This window comes from Neltuma alba, unplaced genomic scaffold (genome assembly GCF_004799145.2).
Source record: "Neltuma alba isolate B1F8T4 unplaced genomic scaffold, ASM479914v2 tig00013888_pilon, whole genome shotgun sequence".
Lineage (NCBI taxonomy): Eukaryota > Viridiplantae > Streptophyta > Magnoliopsida > Fabales > Fabaceae > Neltuma > Neltuma alba.
In genome coordinates, this window is record NW_021637950.1 from 57,017 (window position 1) to 76,143 (window position 19,127).

A 19,127-nucleotide genomic window follows, 5' to 3' on the forward strand; every position below is an offset into this window, starting at 1 on the left:
TTGCACCTGTTTCCTAAGTATTGCTACTATAATTGCTCCTCTTCTTTGCCTTATTGGTTGATTTCTGAATTGCATCGCATGATTTGAGAGTGATTCTTGCTTGGGAATTTTGCTGCTAGTTTCTGTGTCCTCCTATTTTCATTCGCCTCAGTGTTTTGCACTGTTGTATGGGTTATTTGATGTTCTCTCTGTTGCTGACTTGACTTTTGTAATCCTTGGGCATCTCTTTTAAAAATCTTTTTGAACAATGCTTGTGAATTGATGAGAGCCTTTGTCATTTGCCTTGGGGTTCCCAATCAAAAATTAATCCAAGTAATGCAATATAGTACAAAACTCGGGTCGTTTTACTTTGAGGAGCCTTTATTTGAAATCCTAAGCAACTAAGTATAAAAAATAAAGAATTGACTTGGAAAGGGATTGATTTTCTTTTTAATTAACTAATTGGCAAAATTTAAAAGGATGCAAAATGAGTAAATAATTTTTGGATTTTTAGTTTATAAAATGGATATGAATTAAATAAATAAAGAGAATTAACAAATGACAGCAAATGGAAGAGCAATCCTCTAGCACAATGATTAAGGCTATCATTACTTCAATTAATTTGGGAGTTAGCTAAATTCAAAAGACTCTAAGGGCCACCCCCCAAACTCGGTTTAATTAGAATAATCAATACCAAGCCACCTTGCATATTAATTATTCACAATTAAACTGTTTCAGCACAATTAGCCAAAAAGAAAATCAAAGAAAAGCAATTAACATTTTTAGTCCAATAACCAAGCCACCTTGAATTACCACTAAATGTTCACAATAATTTCAAAACATAGTCTGACCCAGTACAATATAAAGAAATTAAAGCTAATCACAGCATAATGTTAAATGCTAATCAAAGATTCCAACAACTACAACCAATCTTAATACAAATATAAATCATCACAGCCCATTCAAACATTATAAAATTCATTCTAAGACCTAGAAATCACAATTATAATGAAAGAAGTAAAGATTAGAAGAGTTGAAACTCCCCTTTGAAGATCTAAGTTCAAGCCATAAACACTGTTCTAGAGAATTGGAGGATTTAGCTACTCTTAACCATCACAACCATAGCTCCAAGGCCTCCCGCTCCAGCTGATCCTCTTTATTTTTCTTTTTCGCCGCCGCCACTGTTCGCTTGCGTCTCTGTTCGTGCCTCTCTTGCGTGCGTGTGTTGCCCCAGCCCTTCAGCGCCGCTTGCTTCCTTCCGTCTCGTGTGTGTGAGTGATTATTATTATTAGGTTGGGGGAGGGCAAAACGTTCCGTTTTGCTCTCCCCTTTTATTATTGTTATATATATATATATATATATTTTTTTTTTTTTTCTTTTCTTCTTTTTTTTTTTAATTCTTCCAAAAACCTGCAAACAAAATTCAAAAGTAAGGTAGCATTAATTGTCCTCAAAAAAACCAATTATTCACAATTAAACCAAAATATGACAATTTTGCCCCTATAAAATAATAATTCAAAATAAAATAAATTAAATCAATTAAGGCAAAAAGAGACCAATTAAGCTGACAAAACTCATATAAAAGATACCAAAATATATAAAAATAATTGAGTTTGTCATGAATATTGCACGGCTGAGTTTGATTGCATTTGATTTGAGTGGTTTTTGTTCTTAGTTGATTAGTATAGTAGAATGCCTTTGGTGCAGTGTTATTAATCTTGTTTCATGGCTTGATCCATAAGGAAGAAACATCTTGGAGAAAGCCTTAATGGAAGGATTGTTGAGCCATATATTTTCTCATCTTGTGTGATTTTCATCTAGTTTTGGTTAACCTCTAGAACTTGTTTAGATTCTTTTTCAAAGCTACATTAATACCTAGATTTGTGAAGATGATAGGGGCATTCATTTCTAAACCTTTATCCAAACACAAACCACTTGATTTAACCTTTGTTCACCCCTTTGAGCCTTCACTTTCATTCCATTCATTTTGTTTTAACAAGTGTTTTGCATGAGTTACATTTGGTTTTTCATTTTAAAAAGTACATCATTAATGTCTATATCTTTGCTTTCTTGGGTTTGGATGCCAAAAGGAAAAAAAAAAAAAGAAGAAAAAAAATAGAAATAGAAAAAGGCAAGAAAGAGAAGAAAATATTTAGAAAAAGCCAAAGAAAGAAAGTTATAAAAAAAAAAAGAAAATAAGTTGCAACAAAAGAATAAATTTGAAATAAGGCATTCCATGGTGGTTTGAAGAGCAAGGATTTTTGTTTCAAAAGTTTAAAATCTGCACTTTGGTGTTCTTTTATGATTGTACTTAAGCTCACTTTGAGTTGATTCTTTACTACTCATGCATTTCACTTGTTAGTCCATTCATTTATTTGGCCTTGTTTTTTTCAACATTACAACCCTTCAAGTCCCCTTGATCATGAACCTAAGGTATGTTAGTGGTGGAGATATTAGAATTTCTACAAGCTTATGGTAGGTGCTAATCTAGGTGGATTGAGTGAAATTTTTCCCATTTGAGAGATGAGTGAAACCTTGTACCCTATGTGAGCTCTGTTATGTTTCTCTTCTTTTATCCTGCTATATTTCTTGTGTTAATTTCTTTGCACTGAAGTATTCTATGATTGTTGATTAATTAAGAATAAAGGTTGTTTGAGTTAATTGCACATTCATGCTTAGTTGGTTTTATGTTTGCTTGCATTGAGTGTCTCTATTGGATTCTTTTTTTTAATGATGTTTTGCCCAGGAGTGCAAAAGGCTAAGTGTGGGGGAATTGACAAACTCAATTATTTTGATATATTTTGGTATCTTTTATATGAGTTTTGTCAGCTTAATTGGTCCCTTTTTGCCTTAATTGATTTATTTTGTTTTATTTTGAATTATTATTTTATAGGGGCAAAATTGTCATGTTTTGATTTAATTATGATTAATTGATTTTTAAGGACAATTAATGCTACCTTATTCTTGAATTTTGTTTACAGGTTTTTGGAAGATTTAAAAATAAAAATGAAAATTTAAAAAAAAAAAAGAGAAAAAAAAAGGAAAAAAATATAATAAAAAAATAATTAAAGAAAAAGCTTTTTATAGTTAAGGTTACTTGCATTTATTTACTAGGATTCAATTTCATTTTCGACTCCTCAAAGTGAATACGACCCGAATTGTGCACTATATTGCATTAATTCGGTTAATTTTTGGAGTAACCCCAAAGCGACAATTAAGGGAAGTTCAACTTCAAGGTCATTCGATGACTTAAAGTGTATACATGTCTATAAATCAACTAGTATAAATAAAAGTGTATACATATGAATAGATTTTAGTTCATCACAAATAAAATTTACACATAATTATACAATATATCAATGGATAATTTAGATGAAAGGTTTATGCACATGTATTTTGCTAAAAATAAAAATGAATGTGTGTATTGAACGATATGCAGTTATTATAATTAGTCATTTAATATTCGCAACTTGCTTATATATGGCATATTCACATCTAACCTTTTGCAATTTATAAATGGCATGCATAAGGCTGAATACTCGTTTACAATGAACATTATGGGATTTACGTACAACTCGCTTATAACATATTTACAATTAGGCTTTGCAGATATAAAAAGGAAGGAAAGAGTTTGGGACCCAGCGATTCAATTTCTTGGTTATTGAATGAGGGAGAAAACGAAAGGCAATAGAGGGATGAGCTGGTATTCTAAGAGGGGCAGATCCATATCCATAATTATAAGGCCTAACTAAAGAACAGAAGGTGACAGCTTCCAATAAGGAGACGCCAGGCACTTAAATTGAAGCCTTCTTTCTGGAACCATAATATCCCAATCCATGACCGTCAAAATGGAACGGTTCCTCAGGCCTTTAATTTAAATATACTATCTATTCATATCACATTTAATATTTCAATTCTGCCTTGTGATTCATGTTCCAAGATATTTGTTACATTGTTAGTTACGGTAATTTTAATGTCTACACAGAGATGACGAAGGTTTGTGTTACATCATTCCATTTATCAAACAAAAATTCAAATACTCTCGTTCTACCTTTATCCATAAAAGGAATGTAAAGCCTCCACTACTTACAATTTATGACATCAATTATTAAAACTCTAAATGGCATATATGAAAATCACTAGATATTTTTATAACAACACTCTATATTTTATATTTTAGACCAAAAAAAAAAAAGATCTTCTGAAAATGCTATTTTCCATGCGCTGTGGCTTCACTCCCAGCGGCTTAAAGTTGTAAGGTCTTTGTCTGGATATTAACATTTGTAAAAGTAAATTTTACTCTAACTAACTTTCACAAATTGAAGTTAAGCTAAAAGTCAATTAATTAATATAACATGATTTATGTTTAGATATGTTTTTAAGGGGGAAAAAATCAGTTTAACTGCATAAATTCATTTAGATGATACATTGAAAAGTCACTTTCAGATTCAAATTTAAAGAAAAATCAAAAACAAAAAAAAAGTTGCTTTAATTTCAACTTCACTTTTGATCCAAAAACTCGTCTTCCAACAGTCATCCCCAAAACATATATTTTAACACAATCAAACTGACTATTTGGCTTCAAAACTCACTTTTTGAAGATCCAAAATGTGATCGCATGCATATGTCTTAACAACATTCAGTGTCCAGAGCATCATCCTAACGTAAGCTTTAATTTGTTAGAGGAATGAGTGTGAAGAAGACGGTAATAAATTCAAGTTGAAGTTGCTGGCACTTACTTGGACAAAGATTAGCCCAGAGTGGATTTGCAGAAGAAAGAAGTAGTAAGGAAGCAAACTAATCAATGATCGGCAGTGCCAAAATAATTCAAAGATGCTTCGCCATTTGGTGTGATTTTTCCTAAACATGCAATAGAATTATGACACAAAATGAAATTAAATGTTACATTTCTTGTCTAACAAAAATTAATTTCAAGTCCAAAGTGACTTAAAAAAGATTATGAGTTTATACTACACAAAAAGGGCCTGCAAAAGCGGACCTAGACTTCGTTGGTAAACACAAAAGAAGGCGGACGTGGGCTTCCAACAAAAGGTAAAAGTACAGTTTAACCCAAAATAAGTTCGTTTCTGAAGGGAATGGATTATTGGTTTCATATTTTAGAATAGCATTAATTTATTTCGATTTTTTTTCATAGAGTGAAATATATTTTTAAAAAAAATAAAAACTCCAAAATAAAAAATTTAAAATTTAAAATAAAAATAATTTTATATACTGTAACTTTTTTAGAAATGAGTTTATTATTAAACAAATTATAAATTAAACCTTTAAATTTGAATTATTGAAATTAAATTTCAACGATGAGCACAGAACAAGAACGATTGTTTTTAGTTTTTTACTCCCACCCCCACACCACTTTCATTACCTAAGCCAACCTAGCGACATTATGTATCATTATTTTCTTTAATAGATTGAAATATTCCAACTCAATGTTTTGTGTGAAATCTTGTAGTGGTGGATGTTTTAAGACAAAATCAAAACTCCACGGTAGTAGATATTTCCAATTTTTAAAAGGAGTGCCTTTCGTGAAAAATATACTAGTCATCCTATCTTTATCAAAAGGCACTATTTATAATCTGAAATACAAGTCACTTTATAAAAAGCCGATGACATTAAATTTTTCTTTCTACAATTGCCCTTATTAATTGTATTGCATAGAGAAGCTATATAAGAAAGAAATTAAAGGTAATTCAGATAGGTTGATTTTAACTGGCAGGCAATATTAGAAAGTATTAATAATTTTTTACTATTTTAATGACGCAAACTACTTTTAATGCTTTTTCTTAATTTTGAAGAAGTGATTGAAAGTACTCTATCTTATAAGAAGGAGAGGGAATAGCATCAAACTTGACAGTGTGTGGGGGGAAAAGGAAGAGCACAATAACAGAATGGAGACAAAGAGGCACCATGTTGCTCCATTAATGAAGTTTGGAAGCTTATCATTGTGGCCACCAATTCTCATTCTTGCATTTCATGTGAACTTGTTCTGCCAATTAATTGCACCCACCATTTTCACCATCACCATTCTATCCTGAAAACCATGCAAGCCCAGTACTCTTCTCAGTGCTTTCCTTAACTCTCACCTCCCTTCTCATCATTCTCTCTTTTCTTTCTATCAGTAGTTTTTACACCTCCTTCTTTATACTGTGACCCTATGAATACGATGAGTTTTTCGAATAAGTCCTGTGATGCCAACTGTTTCAATCGTGGCAGTACGATAAAATAAAGGGAGTTACATTTCGATTAATAATTGTCGTTTTTCATTGAATGATATGCATTTGATCCGTCAAAACAAAGTTTGAATCATACATTTGCCCCATGCTCCGATTCAGATTCATTGAACTGTCCTGCCTGCCTATATATATCTTTGTAATTATTGATCATACTTAAACTCCTCTGTAAAAGCGGAACCATTTAGTCACAGCATACTGACGAATTTTACGCACATATAGAGAAATTTCACTAATATGGAAAATAAACTCTGATAACCTCCTTCATCTATGGAACTAAGATCCCATGTCCTCTATGCGCCTATTCGAGCTAACCTTGTTTGGTGGTCTCCATTTTCTTCGTGAAGTTGCAATCGTCTTGCAGGTACTCAAACCAGAGATCTCAAAAAAGCGTACGAACAAATATCTTTGACAAGGAAATTTCAGTCATGGGGACCATCCGCTGCTTCTTATTAAAGTATTGGTTGGGTTAGAGATATCCCTTCTCGTTAATAAAGAGCTCAGGAATCTTTAATTAACTAACATCTCAAAAGGTTAAACTAATACTACAACTCAGAACTGTCAAGGACAGGAGAGAAAGGATGGAGACAGAGACAGAGACATGCATAGAGATTAGAGACACTCTTCTTAGCTGTCCAATTAATTGATAACCGCTTTTACCTCCACATGTTTATCGCGAATCTCTGATTCACAAAGACACTGGTCATCATGGTAAATCCAGAGTCACGCCGAGATTTCACCATTTTTGCCTCGCACTGGTGACAATAAAACTGGTTGGTTATTTAATTTGAAGTTTTTATTTTCTTCCCCCAGAAAATTGTTCCTTTTTTTTTTTTGGGCGAACGCTATTACTGCTATTATTCCTCTGCCAAAAGCTAAAAGACACAATACAAACAACAACACTTAGTACTACAAAACAGGAACGCAAAAAACTCGACTCTCGAATTTAAAGTTATGTTTTGTCTTTTGTTTGGTCCCTAGAAAAACACAATTTACGTTCTTGTCTTCCCCCTCATCTGCTTTTTCTAGCCTGCAGATTTATCAAGACGTACCAGGGACCATGTCAAAGTTATATTGTCCATCGAATTTCATCTCGTACTCTAATCGCTCTCTTTTTTTCTGCATCACCAAAGTGGTCCTCGATTGATGGAGAGGCAAGAGCATTAAAATTCCTCTGTTTCAGATCAGCATTGTTCGATTTGAGAAATCTGGAGCGCATGACTATCACCGTAACCAGCTATTTTCCTTCTCTTAATGTCCTTCTCTTGTCTCAGAGTAGAGGCAGCAATAGTAATTGAGCCGGTTTTTGTGCTTTCTGAGCTCAGAAAATGATGGTCTAACACATTAATAGGTGTCTCCGAACTTGAAACCAAATCGAACGCAGACTCGTTCCCCTCCATTGTTATGTCTTGTATCACATTATTGCACTTCAATATATTTTCCTGCATTAAAATCATAATACCCACTATTAACTATAAATCAGAGGAACTCTATGTTCTTATGCTACCCAGTTTTATAACCACACGAAAGTGAGACAGAAAAAGGAAAAAAAGAAAAGAAAGAAAGATAATGAACTGAAGGGTGAGAGAGGTACTTTATTTACATATGCACAATCGAATATTGCTCTTAAGAAGCAAGGGTATTGGAAAGGTAGCAATTCGTGAGACGCAGAGAGAAGGGCTGATGCAGCAACTACAGAAGGCTTAAATTCCAAGAGCCTTATCTCTGCGAAACAGATGAACATGATTGTTCTAATAAAATCCAAATGAGAAATTAAAAAAAAAAAAATTCTGATTCAGATGAGATCATCCCAGTATTGATTTGATTCATACCTTTCTGTGATCTGATTATAATTTCAGTGGCTCGTTCTTTCAGAACATGCCTCAGTGGCAGGTCCTTGAGTCTGAGCAAAGCAATGAAGAAGGGAACGAAAGAGAAGGGAGTGATCGAACGCATTCGCCATTTTAGAGCTCCTAAGATAAGTAACTCCATTCTTCGCACTGTTGGGGCCTCAAAGATCATACCCCCTTCACCCTGTTTCAGAAAGGCCTAGTTAAAACACCCTTAACGAATATTTGCCCGGAAGGATATTAATTAGTGTCAGGCTTAGCGTTTTCACCTGTATATCAGAGACAGAAAATTCTGCTCTCGTCATCTTGGCGGCTAGAGAGAGGCAAGAGACTGCAAGGAGCCTGAGGATCCATGGCTTTGGTTGCTGCTAAATACTAAATTTGAGTAAGAACCTGAGATATTCGAATCCAAAATCCAGAGAAAGTGATAATGCAATTGGTTTCCTTACCGAAATGCCTTGGTTGGCAAGGAAGCGATCCACATAGTTAACAGCAAGGTACGACAAGAGCGGATCAAATGTGCAGGACAACTGAAGCAGGGCAAAACAGCCCAAGTTCAGATTACATTAACATGTAGTATTATAAAGTTGAAAAAAAGAACCAAAGTTTTGTTTTTGTACCTGGTAGATTAAAGAAATGACCTCTCTTCTAACTGTGATGTCGAAATCTCGGGACTTGAGAGTGCGAAAGTAGGTTTGGGGTGGGATGTGATGAGATTCGATGAGAAAGAGAGAAGAGGGAGGGTCGCAAAAGTTCTGCAAAGGATTTTCAAGGTCAAACTCCATGGACGAAGCTAAGCAGTGGGAAATTAATGCTCAGAGGATGTGAGATGAGAAGGAAGAGGAAGAGGAGAGGACATTGATAAACAGCAAAAAAAAAAAAAGATTTGGGACGAATTGGTAAATGGAGGGGGTAAGGAGGAGCATTGATGAGAAGGTGTTGCAGGGTGTGAGTGGGTAATATAGCAAAGAGAGCGAAGATGGTCCCGTGGCGAGTGGCGAGTGGCGAGTGTTGATGGCTGCATGAGAAAGGATCATATCATGATGTGCAGATGGCACTCCTGCATTGGTGGGACGCCCAAACCTCCCTCCACTCTTTTCCTTTCTCTTTGACTTGTTTATTTCTCATTTTTCTCCATCTTAATGATTTGACATAAATGGTTTCAAAAAGTTTCGTGAATTTCTTCTCTTTATTATTCCATCTCTCTTTCTTCCTGCACACAGCACAATTGGCAATGTTAGTAATTAATTAGTATTTTAATTCTTTCAAAAAATTTGGTTCGCATCCCAAGCACACCCTTGCATATTGAGCATCAATGCAATTTTCTCTTTCTGCGATAAATATAGTTGTAATTCAACAATGAAGGGCATTTTTGAAAGAACACAATAAATGTTACACTATCTTTAATAAATTTTATATTCTCAAGTAACAAGAACTTCTAGAGCTTGAGTCCAAAAAAAAAAAGAACTTCTAGAGGGATCTCATACTTAGAATAGCAAAAGTACTAAAATAGATTAGGGAGAATTGCAATAGAATCTCAGTTCCGTAGATTTATTCAAGGATCAAGTGTAGTTAGGTTGAGTGAAGTGAACTTCATTTTTTTTCCCCTAAAGCAAGATCAAAGTTTGACGGCAGAAAAAAAGAGAGAGAGATCAAAGTTTGAATTTTGTGATTCAAAAGAATTGCATCAGCGAGAGTTAGCCTGATTAAGCCTAACAGCGTTCTAAAAGATATTTCAATTGGGAGATGTGCAGCTATGATTTTTCTAATATATATTTTTAAATAATCTTTATTTTACTGCAACTAATCAGCATCAAGTTAGATGGAAACAATTGTTACTAGATAAAAATATGCACGCAAGATGACAATAGTTATGGGCTCAGATTCAATATCTGATCCGATGTATTCCCTTTTTTGGGTACATATTAGATGTGCCCCTTCTTTTATTCTCAGCTTTCATTTTTTTTTTTAAACCTGGAGATAAGTTATTCACCTTTTTTATTAAATAAAAAGATGGATTATTTATGCAGATTGCTTTTGTATTTAGAGTCTAGTTTTTAGATTAAATTATACATGCATCAGTGGTATTGCATTCACCGGCTTAATTCTCGCAATAATGCTAATTAAATGATGACAATTGATCACCAATGCAGATCCTTTTGTCCGAGGAAAATGATTAATGAATTAAGAAACAATCGCGTGTGTGTTTTATATTAAATCAATTGGAAAATAGGAGACAAAGTGGGGGCTACGATGATCCTACACATGAATTGTTAAAGGAAAAAAGGATAGTGACAAGTTTGAAATGCAGGTTGCATCACACAAAACAATGTAACTACTCAAAGCGTTAAAAGGAGACCATCTTTCTCTACTCAATTAAATGCCTTCAAACATTACAATACAGCCTTTTTCTTCTTCCTTCCCACTTTGACAGCTTGTATTCATTCAATGTAATGAGACTATCCATAACACAAAAACAATTCACACTCTTATTTTACTACTCCCTCCGTTCCTTATTATAAGAGACATTTGATGCTTATGACATGTTCCTATATATAAGAGACACTTACAAGTTGTCTCTACTTTTTTGTGTTGATTTACTATTTTACCCATATTTATTATCTCCAACTCACACTCTCTCTCCCTCCCACTTCTCTTTCTTTTAATAATTTAATTGTTCTCTCTCATGCTCTCTCTCCTTATTAATGAGGGCATTTTTAGAAAAAAATTATATTTTTTACATATTAATTATTCTTAACTAATTTTAACTGTTTTTTTGATCAACGTACTTCGGTTATTTGTCTCTTATAATAAGGAACGGAGGGAGTATTAACTAAGCCTCCCTTCTAATCAAAGCATCCGTAATCTACCCACCAGAAGTTAACCTTTTATCAGGCAACTCTAACAAGTTGAATTAAATTATGCACGTATGTCACTTCTGTTTTGTTAATTTATTATTTTTTTTTTTCACGGATAGATTAATTGGTGTGTACATAGTACTGGTGTTCATGTATGTAAGATTAGCTCACAGAAAAATCTCTGGAAATTATGTAGGGAAGGGCTCAAATTTCTTCTCAACTAATTTAACGGGCACTATTCGATTGATTTCATGCAAATGAGTTTACTGAAGCAGTACTACCTTGTTTGGTGTCCATAAAGTACTGGCCTCGTGTTAATAGCATTTAACTGTACTATATAATTGTAACTAATAGTAATGTTTCTGTGAAGTTAGTTTCGAACGCCCTTTTAGTTAGTTTCGTCTCTTATCCAACTTTTAGAACTTCCGAGCATCCATTCATGAACGTACAATTATACATCGTAAGCTTACATCACAGAAATTACGTCATGATAAAACCTACAAAAAAAAAAATCACTTATCAGCATGTTCTAAACCACGAACATGCTAGAAACATGATTAAAAGAGCTCATGTATGTAATGCGTATCAGTTTGCAAATGTGTTCGCATCAAATCAAATTGCCACATATATAGCAGCAGGGGCAGAACCAGGAAATTATCAGATATAGTTGGGTCCGCCAATACTGTATATATAGCAGTACTTTGGTTGCAGCTAGCTGAGTAAATTTTGCTGATGGCTAACCCCCTCAATTTAATTTTAGCCAAATATATATACGGGACCATCTTGCTGCAGTACTAAACCCTTCAATTCAATTTAATCATCACTGACACATTCATTTTAGTTACGATCCATGCTGGTCGCAGTGGACTTAACCATATTCTTGCCCTCTATCGATGTTTATCAGATCCTGCAGAATATAACATCCATAGCCACGATATTATCAAAATAATATCGATGATCGTTTTTAAAGCTCGGTGATCTACGGGAGCTTAATCAAAAACCCCATCAGGTGAGAAAAATAAAGCTCGTGTGTGTGTGTGAAGTCATTGTGAAACCCAAAACTTTAAAAAAAATGGCACGCAGCCTAGGGTTCTCTCTCATGGAATGCACATGCCTTTGAAACCCATTTGGCCATTTATTTATTACTTTGACTTGTCACTTTAGGCCGGCGACACCCACATGCATATGGAGGCAGGTCCTTTTATTTAAAGGGGACAACAATACAAGATAAAAATGACAGAACTTTTATCACTAGATTTTTAGCACAAGAACAAATGAAACTACATTAAGAAAGTGACTTAATTCATTATTAGGGATTCGGGAATGTAAGCTCTCGTAGATTTTTGGCCCTTCAGTTTAAGGGAAAAATAATGAGTGGTTTCACATATCGTGAATAAAAGACATTATTGTCTCTGTTAAGGATCATGATCAACTGTGTTAGTCAAAAGCATATATATCCTATAAGTTAATTTACAGAATTTGGCTGCTATGCATATGCCATTAGACAAAGATATGAAAACAAAAAAGTTTAAAAAGAAAACAAATTCCTATTGTCCCCCCCTCTACGTTATTAATGTTAAGAATATATATTAACTGTTGGTTATGATTAGCGTGGTAACAATAATTGACTCAGAATGCAGTAATTAAGTGGCTTTTGGGGGAAAATAGTGCCATTACACAGTACATCTTTTGTTCTATTTTTAATGTCTTAACCTAATTCTCTTCTGTTTGGCTGAGACCATTCATAACAAGTCATAATTACTCTAATTCTAATGTTTTTATTAGGTTATAGTTGGGGATGCCGTATAATTTTAAATCTGTCCAATTAATGAAGCATGTCGCCGCGCTCTAGGTAGGATTTTTCATTTAATTTGATGAACTAAAAGAATGTGTATATAAATTTAATTTGCATCCATTTGGTCAGCATAATTACTCCAGTCGTGACTCTTGACCGCTCTATGCATATATAGCAAGACTGGAGGAGGTTTGGTAAAGATGAATTGTCCAAATTATTATTGATGATTGAATTAATTAACACGATGGCTAGCGTACGTGGCTACGTTAGCCTAAAGGCGAAAGCTATCACATTATTAATTGGAAGGGTTTTCAACTCCATAGGATCCTACTGCTATAATATAATTAAGAATTTCATTCATCAATCTCTTTGGGAAAGCAGATATAGATTAATAAGTAAACTGAGCTTCTGATGATGATGGGGGATAACCTGTAATTAAAATTAAAGTTTGGGGACATTTGGGTTAGCAACTTAGCATATGTTTGATTATTGAGTGATGAAATGCCATTGAAGAACGTTCCGATTCTTTGGAGTTCCTTGAAGCTCGCTCGATCTCTCAGCTGGCACATTTATTACATGTATGAGGAATAGCCAAGATCTTCTCTTCCTTCACTTAAACGGTGCGTTGAGTACCAAAACTGCTGCCCACTTTTAAATGCCAAATGAAGACACAGACATGAGTGTTTGGAGAATTTTGAGGACAAGGAAAAGAGGAGTGCACGCTTGGAATTATTAATGTATTATATACACACACACACACACACACTTTATGAAGCAAACCCGAGAAAGAATGAAAATAATTAATTAGTGTGAGAGAGAGAGAGAGAGCATGATGAGATGAGAGGAAGAGAAGGAAGAAGGAATGGTGGAGATTTGCAGAAAACATCGTCATATGCTCTGATTCGATCTGCAATAGAGGGGGCAGAAAACACAGTGGTCCTTCACTATACTCTCCCTATTATTTTTCAATTTATCGATTCACATCATGAGTTTCCAAAGCTCAACACATATATAGCATTACTACTTCGTGTTTGCCTTTCATTAATCCCTCAATGTATTACAAATTACTTGTTTCCTCACCTCAACAAATTAAATACTTTGCTATATAACAAACTTTGCAAAAATTTTCTTTTCTTTTTACCCCATTCACATATCAAATCAAATATACTTTTAATTTATCGTTGTAAATTCACAGTTGTTGAACTTCTTTTTTTTTTTTTTCAATAATAAATTTATTTGTTTGATTAGAAAAATCAAAAAAGCGCTGTAAGGACACTTGGAGTCTGTTTTCACTTTTAGCTCCAGGTGCGCCCTGCTTTGTGAGAGGCCTTGAGTTCCTTGATCAATCATCCGTCCAATGATTAATGCATATAGTTACTTTATTACTGACTAGGCCCAGAACTAGCCAGAATTAATGGAACTAACAAAGGCCCAAATTATTACTCTGCAATGCCCACTCTTGCTGCTTCGAGGTTCTCAGAAAAACAGCGTTACCATCACGTATCAGCAAAATAGGCTCTTGTGTAGACTGCCAAAGTTCTTCCATTATCGTGAGCATGCATAGGCTTCTTGAAGAGGCCACGTGTGTTTCTACTATGATGCGTTTTATTTGAAACGATCCTATCAATGTCTCTCTTCATTCAACTCCTTCATGTTAGCCAATCGTCAATTTTTCCCACAGTAGGTAGTCTGCAGACATTCAACTCGCCATGATGAAAATAGAAATGAAAAGCGCATAAAACAAACGAATTGGACTAAAAATAGAAACTATGCTAGTTTTGTATAAATTTAACTGAACAATATATTCGCCAGACTTCCATGCATACCGCAAGATGAGTTTTAAAAAACAAATAGATCCGGCATTTACTCCTTCCCTATCCACAAATTCCAAAGGTAAAATTCCCTTAAAAAATGAAGTAAACTATGTGACAAACACTAGTCTTACCACTCCTTCCATCAAATAAGAAAAGCACTCTTGGCAATCTCTCGTTCAGAGAAGGATAATCTAGTTCGAATGACCCTTGAGTCTGAAAATACAGATCTGATTTCAGAATCGTCGTCACGTTGGGACAAGTAAAGAAATTCTGATCCTCCTACAACATCCTCAAATCTCTTGTCGGTGCATGCCTGCTCTGAGATACCTTTGCGCTTATGTAGAGGTCTAGGCAAGGTTTCTTTTTTTCCTTCTTTTGTTAAAATTGGCGCTGTCTTGAATTTGGATTAAAACAGAACATTTAGACCTCGAATTTTGATAAGTTCGGAAAAGCATCTCAATTTTTTTCTTACCGGGGTTTCAATGCACGCTAGATTCTTGTGGAACTAGATTGAAGAGAAGCATCCACGACAGCCATGGTCAACGATATAACACCAACGCGTCTTGAGGTCTTATACCAGAATTCAGATATATGATTACTATTCCAGAATGAACAACACATAACGAATATATATTCTTTTTCACACAAAATGAATAAAATTTTCAGGGTAAAAATACTGCGATTGTGTTTTGCTGGCTTCTTGGGAATGGGTGTCTTTTCTCATGGAACAGCATGCTCACAATAGAAGATTATTATGTCTACCTGTTCCCGGTAATTACTTTAAACTAAGCTTTCCCTAGTGTATCATTAAATTACTCTGTTCTCTTTCTGTTATAGGGATAATGCAGATGTTATCATTCTTTGAATGAACTGCATTTTGTATTGACGTAATTTTCTCTCTTGTTGTTGTCAATCAATGCTTTCTCATCGTGCAGAATTACCACCCCTCTCGGGTGCTTACTCTTATATATCAACCATTTGCAATTACAACACTCGCAATACTGACATACTACGAGGCAAGAATGAATACTAGGAAACGGAACCTATTTGGATATACTCTATTTTTCATAAGCTGTCTGGCAGTGTTAATCGTAAGTTGTCTTCATTTGTTTGTAATGTTTGATTCTTCTGGCTTAGTTTTAACTTTTGCTTTCCTTTTTAAATTGACATAGTTGGATTTAGCAACGTCTGGTAAAGGAGGCCTCGGAACTTTCATTGGCATATGCGTAATTAGTGGAGCATTTGGAGTTGCAGATGCCCATGTACAAGGCGGAATGGTCGGAGACCTTTCTTACATGCACCCCACTTTTATGCAGGTAAGCATCAGTTCGTCATATAAAAACATGCCAAAAGATTCTGACATGACTCTATAAATGTTCATTTCATCGTCTGCGATTTGTGTTATGATTCTTTTCTCTTCTATGTTGCAGTCTTTCTTTGGTGGTTTAGCAGCATCAGGTTTCCTAACATCTGCTCTGAGGCTGATCACTAAGGCAGCTTTTGAGAAGTCGAAAGATGGTCTCAGAAAAGGAGCCAGTGCGTTCAACTCTTAAATACCTCTCAGAAGCCAAAAGGCTTTCTAAACGATCGCCCTCATCTATTACATTGCAATCATATCAAATAGATACTAACTACAAATATGTTGTGTTATTACTGCAGTTTTATTCTTTGCGATATCAGCATTATTCGAGTTTCTTTGCGTTTTCGTCTATGCGTTTGTCTTTCCTAAGCTACCAATTGTGAAGTACTACCGTTCAAAGGCAGCATCAGAAGGTTCCAAGACTGTCACAGCTGATCTTGCAGCCGGAGGAATCCAGGCATTACCGGAAAAGCAAGTCAGTAGTGCGTCTTAATCTCTTTCTTATTATCTTTGAACCAAGCGCTTGTTCACTGATCTCCAGAAAAGGGAGGTTCCCACAGGTCGACGAATTTGGAAACCTTATGGAGAGGAAAGGAAACAAACAACTACTGATGGAAAACATTGATTATGCGGTTGACATATTCCTCATTTATGTGTTAACACTCTCTATCTTTCCTGGATTCTTATCAGAAGATACTGGATGGCATGGTTTGGGAACCTGGTAGGTTCAGATAATTCACAACAAGAAATGTTCCTAGTTTGTCCTGATATATATAAGCAGCGGCGCTTGCCATTGTTTCAGGTATGCCCTGGTTCTGATTGCGATGTATAACGCGTGGGATCTGATAGGAAGATACATTCCACTGGTAAAAGTGCTCAAGTTGGAGTCGAGGAAGATGCTGATGATGGCAAGTGTAGGCCGTTTCTTAATGGTGCCAGCATTTTATTTTACTGCAAAATATGGAGATCAGGGCTGGATGATAATGCTAACGTCTGTGTTGGGGCTAACCAATGGTTATCTCACTGTGTGTGTCATGACTTCGGCACCACAGGGCTACAAGGTTAGTCGGCTAAGTATAGAGAATTAAATGAATATTCAGGTGTTAAAGGGTTATTATCAATAATGCTGTGACAATTTTTTCAATCTGTAGGGGCCAGAACAAAATGCGTTAGGGAACTTGTTGGTATTGTGTCTCATAGCAGGAATATTTTCAGGGGTTGTGCTTGACTGGTTGTGGTTGATAGGCAAAGGCTGGTGATTTAAGCCAACTCTAGTCTGATAATTTCATTTGTTGTGTTATGCTTCTATATTTATGGTTATAGAATTGGTAAGGAAACAGTACATACAGTTCTTAGTTTGTAAACACCGTGCTTCTACTCTCCTTCTTTCTGATGCTAACCAGAGGATCATGAAGCCTTTTGTTTTGCCGATGAAGACTGTTTGTAATTAGATATAGCAACAAGTCCTTCGCTGCATTGTTATTTTTTTTTCATGTTAGAAAAACATTATAACACAGCATGCTTTTTATTTGACACAAAGTATTTAAATTTAATTAGCAAAAAACTATTAAATTTTTTTTTTTTTAAAAAAGGCAAATGAATTAGTCAAAATTGAAAAGAAAGCCACCATATAATAAGCCCAACACTGATTTCGGCATCTGCATGCAAAAATAGAAACTTTATTATAAGTTATGATATATTATTCAAATCTTTTTCTATTTGACATATAATTAGTTTTTTTTTTTTGTAGCATTATCAAACTGAAGTGGGATACATTATTTATATGTTTTCATTATATTTTATTAAAAAATTAACTCTTCAGAAATATCATTAATTAAATATTTCATTTACTTCATAAAATAGATATAATTGATAAGTTGTAAAAATGAATAATCCTATAAAAACATAAAACATGAGATCCTTAAGAGGAAGGGTACATCATGAAATGAAACTCTTAAACTCACCAGCAATAAACATGAGATCCTTGATATTTATTTGTCTGATGTTTTTGTGAACATGTGATGCTTCAATCAGTTCAAATTATCTTTCAAAAGAAAAATCATTTGCACAGCCAACAGCAATAGGCGTCGCCATCGCCATCTCCACTCCAGACACGAATGTGAAGCCCATTTTGAGATGAGATGGACGTGGTCCTGCCTTGTGGATCGGAGCCTACGTGATTAATTGCATTCTTTGAGGGCTCTGAATTGGGTGTTTGGCCTTTTATAAACAACAGATCATGAAGGCTAAGAGACCATTCGTAATTCTGATGCTTATTTTGATTCCCTTTTGTCGAGTTAGCCCTCTTGACGCATTTAATTAAGAACCACCATTTGTTGAAATCATAGAGAAGAATTAAGATTAACACAGCTCAATTGCAAATGTTAGAAGATCACATGCAGCTCCGTTGCATAAATTGTGGGTTCAATAGAAAGTGGTTAATCAATTGATCTTCTCGTCTTCAAGACTTGGTCTTTTAGTTTCCAATATGTAATTAAGTTTTAAATGTTCATAATTTAGAACTTATTTACAAGTTATCTTTCATAATTTACAATGGACCCGTTTGGAATAGCTTATAAATAACTTTTCAATTATGATTTATGAAATACGAGATAAGTATGTGAAAAGAATTTTATTTCAATTTACATAAAACATGCTTATAAGTAATTTCTAACATTTTGCCAAACAAACCCAATATTTCTGTATATACAAAACCTTCATAATTCATAATAAATGACACGTAAATCATTTTCTACGATTGACAACCGAACTCGAGGAATTTACAGCTGAAAAATGGTCTCCACGTCATTTTTCTTTCGTGCAAAACATTACTACCAAAAAAAAAAAAGAAGAAGAGCACATAATTTAGTCCTGGCAAAAAGGCTGTTGTGGGGATGATGAAGCTGGAAATCAAGAAGTACTGTGTTAATTATCAAAGCAGTCCTAAAGAAGGCGGAAATGATTATGAATAAAATAATCAAATTACTCAAACAATACAGTAGGAGTGATTAATTTATAACACACATCACATGTGCCTAGTTTTGGCCCCATTTATATGACAGACATTCAACCGCAATTGTCTCCCCTAAACTCTCAGGAACCGCGGTTTTCTTATCCTCGAGATTTGTAGGTTTAGCCTTTTACATACTTCCTAATTTCTCTCGTTGACTTTTGTTCCCAACATAGTGCCTGCGTGAGTCCTTAACATAAATATAACAGTTTA

The 19,127-nt window shown here is 34.6% G+C and overlaps 2 protein-coding genes across 2 annotated transcripts; one reads left to right on the forward strand and one right to left on the reverse strand.

Moving 5' to 3' along the window:
* Window positions 1–7,068: 7,068 nt before the first annotated feature.
* On the reverse strand, window positions 7,069–8,901 carry LOC114739321 (putative cyclin-D6-1). The gene is made up of 6 exons (XM_028927378.1): window positions 8,698–8,901; window positions 8,527–8,607; window positions 8,347–8,442; window positions 8,060–8,276; window positions 7,822–7,952; window positions 7,069–7,669 (listed from the first exon to the last, which is right to left on the reverse strand). The coding sequence occupies exons 1-6, from the start codon at window positions 8,860–8,862 to the stop codon at window positions 7,412–7,414; spliced, it is 948 nt and encodes a 315-aa protein (XP_028783211.1). The 5' UTR covers window positions 8,863–8,901; the 3' UTR covers window positions 7,069–7,411.
* A 6,178-nt stretch (window positions 8,902–15,079) lies between these two features.
* Window positions 15,080–17,163, forward strand: LOC114739322 (equilibrative nucleotide transporter 3-like). The gene is made up of 9 exons (XM_028927379.1): window positions 15,080–15,112; window positions 15,211–15,315; window positions 15,480–15,635; window positions 15,717–15,860; window positions 15,975–16,080; window positions 16,204–16,379; window positions 16,465–16,625; window positions 16,707–16,965; window positions 17,056–17,163. The coding sequence occupies exons 1-9, from the start codon at window positions 15,080–15,082 to the stop codon at window positions 17,161–17,163; spliced, it is 1,248 nt and encodes a 415-aa protein (XP_028783212.1).
* Window positions 17,164–19,127: the final 1,964 nt, after the last annotated feature.

Coding starts and splice junctions, on each gene's coding strand:
- LOC114739321 (XM_028927378.1), bottom strand. CDS start 8,862: ATGGAGTTTGACCTTGAAAATCCTTTGCAGAACTTTTGCGACCCTCCC. Junction 8,443..8,526: donor TTGCCAACCAAGGCATTTCG/GTAAGGAAACCA, acceptor AGTATTTAGCAG/CAACCAAAGCCATGGATCCT. Junction 7,670..7,821: donor ATTGTGCATATGTAAATAAA/GTACCTCTCTCA, acceptor ATTTTAATGCAG/GAAAATATATTGAAGTGCAA.
- LOC114739322 (XM_028927379.1), top strand. CDS start 15,080: ATGGTCAACGATATAACACCAACGCGTCTTGAG. Junction 15,636..15,716: donor GCTGTCTGGCAGTGTTAATC/GTAAGTTGTCTT, acceptor AAATTGACATAG/TTGGATTTAGCAACGTCTGG. Junction 16,081..16,203: donor TGGTCTCAGAAAAGGAGCCA/GTGCGTTCAACT, acceptor TTATTACTGCAG/TTTTATTCTTTGCGATATCA.